This window comes from Plectropomus leopardus, unplaced genomic scaffold (genome assembly GCF_008729295.1).
Source record: "Plectropomus leopardus isolate mb unplaced genomic scaffold, YSFRI_Pleo_2.0 unplaced_scaffold21006, whole genome shotgun sequence".
NCBI lineage: Eukaryota > Metazoa > Chordata > Actinopteri > Perciformes > Serranidae > Plectropomus > Plectropomus leopardus.
In genome coordinates, this window is record NW_024622724.1 from 1 (window position 1) to 2,529 (window position 2,529).

The window sequence follows — 2,529 nt, forward strand, 5'->3', positions numbered from 1 at the left end:
AACAATATTCTCACCTAGTGGCAAGTTTACTTGTTAGCATAGCATACCTACTTAGCAATCACGCTGCCTTAAACTGATGGTTATCCTCTGATTTTCTCTTCAGGACTTCAGGCTGAAGGAACACACACCTCAACAGGTAAACAGAGATGAAAAGAGAGATAAAGAACCATTAAAGCAGAATCAACAGACAGTTTCTTCATTAACTTCACGTCTTTGACAGAGTCTGTCAGGTTGGTGGGAGGAGACCGTCGCTGTGCAGGAACACTGGAGATGAAACATCTGGGAGAATGGAGACCAGTGAAAGGCAAGTACTTTGATCAGGACTCAGCTCTGGAGGCAACAGCTCCTGTCTGTAGAGAACTGGACTGTGGTCCTCCAGTTTCTGTAAGACGGGGAGAGGAGTCCTCAAAAAGACCTGTGTGGATCATCAGCTCTGACTGTGTTAAGTCTGGATCTGCTCTGAAGGACTGTGCAACATCAGATTCCTCTGACTACGTCCTGAATCTCACCTGTCTAGGTAAGAACAGAGAGAGAGACGAAGTCACTGTTGACGCTGATGTCTCTCTAATGGTTTGACGTGAGATATAATGGAGTTAATGAGCAATCTTTGGTCTCAGACTCTAAATCTATTATTTGGTGACAGAACAAAAGCAGTAATTTGAAAATGATCGTTGCAGGTTGTAATTTATACTGTACTGATTTAGTTAATAATAAATCACATTAGATTCAACTTTAGTGTCACTGAATAAAATACAAGAGCTGAGAAGATGAAATGCAGTTCAGCATCTAACCAGAAGTGAAATAAAATGAATAAAAACCATGAAAGTAGCTGCAGTCTATGGTGTTTTAAAGATGTGTCCTGTTGTTCATGATGAACTGATGTTGGAATTGTTCTGAGTCCAGTTTGAATCACTGACTTGTTGTTTGATGACGTCTTTTTATTTTGTGTCTGGTGTCTTTTCTCTCTCTCGATTTTATCTTCTTCTATCTCTCCAGACTCTGTCAGGCTGCTTAATGGGACCAGTCTGTGCTCAGGCAGACTGGAGGTGAGGTCTGACCAGACTAACCAGAGGTGGTCCTCAGTGTGTGAAGCTGGCTTTGACCTGCAGGATGCAGAGGTGGTCTGCAGGGAGCTCGGCTGTGGGGCTCCTTCGGTCCTCCAGGGGGCGCTCTATGGAGAAGTGGAGGCTCCAAAGTGGACCAAAGAGTTCCAGTGTGAAGGCCACGAGTCTGCTCTGCTGGACTGTAGAAGCTCAGAGAGAAACACCTGCTCAGGTGGCAGAGATGCTGGACTCACCTGCTCAGGTAGAAGAGGAGCTGCAGCTTTCATTTGCTTCATTTCTGTTCTCATGAAACTCACTTTATTCTTTTACTGACGACTCTGCTTTCTGTTCAGAGCCGGTCAGGTTGGTGGGAGGAGACAGTCGCTGTGCAGGAACACTGGAGGTGAAACATCTGGGAAAATGGAGACCAGTGAGTGACATTCGATGGTCATTGACCCTGATAGATGCAGCAGTTATGTGCAGAGAACTCGACTGTGGCTCTGCTGTGTCTGTGGGACGGGTAAATCAGGTGCCCACATACAGACCTATGTGGGAAATCAGTTCTCACTGTCTTCAGTCTGGATTCTCTCTGAGGGAGTGTGCTGCACCATTTTCCAGTTCCTACAAGACAGATGTCACCTGCTCAGGTAAGCCCATCAGTGACATCATCAGTGACATCGTCTCTGACAGTAATATCCTCAGGTTGACTCACAGATGCAGCAGACTGTCTCCAGATATGATGGAGTCTGATGAGCTGCTGCCTCAGTGAATCAGCTGCTGATGTACGACGGGCTACAAGTTAACGTTATGCAGACATCACTAACAGCCTTGTCATCTTCATTTTGAATCAGGATTGGCACTTTCCATTAACTGAGGTGGCTAATGTTTCCATGGCAGCTAGTAATGACAGAGTGGCTGAGAATAATATCAGCTACAATGACCCCCGCTGTCACCTCACCGTCCGCTGGAGCCGCTGGAGGGACAACAGAATACATTTAACGGGAACTGGCCCCAAACAATCACTCGGCTCCTCTCTCCCTCTTCCATAGTCCTGCACTGGTTTTCACTTTGTCATTGTAGACAAGCAGAGGTGGAACAAGTCCTCCGATATCTCACTTAAAGCTCTCATATTATGGTCACATTCAAGTTCAGACTTGTGTTTTGGGTTTCCACCAGAACACGCTGACATGCCAACTCCATCGCTCACGGCACCAAGTGTGCTAGAGGTGCCCTGTGAAGTGGCTTTGTGGTACAGAAGCAACAGAACAGAGAAATCTGCAGATGATGAAGTTATTGTTGGAAACATGTCAGAAGTCATCCGAAATGAATAACATGTTAGAGTGTATTAAATGTCAGTGTGATGTAAAGTAGCTGCAGTCTGTGGTGTTTTAAAGATGTGTCCTGTTGTTCATGATGAACTGATGTTGGAATTGTTCTGAGTCCAGTTTGAATCACTGACTTGTTGTTTGATGACGTCTTTTTATTT

The 2,529-nt window shown here is 45.3% G+C and overlaps 1 protein-coding gene across 1 annotated transcript; it reads left to right on the forward strand.

The window, feature by feature from the left end:
- Positions 1 to 34: 34 nt before the first annotated feature.
- LOC121965640 (scavenger receptor cysteine-rich type 1 protein M130-like) lies at positions 35 to 2,201 on the forward strand. Its single transcript, XM_042515774.1, has 5 exons — positions 35 to 136; positions 221 to 517; positions 997 to 1,305; positions 1,397 to 1,690; positions 1,895 to 2,201. Exons 2-5 carry the CDS (start codon positions 271 to 273, stop codon positions 1,915 to 1,917), a joined length of 873 nt encoding a protein of 290 aa, XP_042371708.1. The 5' UTR covers positions 35 to 136; positions 221 to 270; the 3' UTR covers positions 1,918 to 2,201.
- The last annotated feature ends 328 nt before the right edge of the window (positions 2,202 to 2,529 follow it).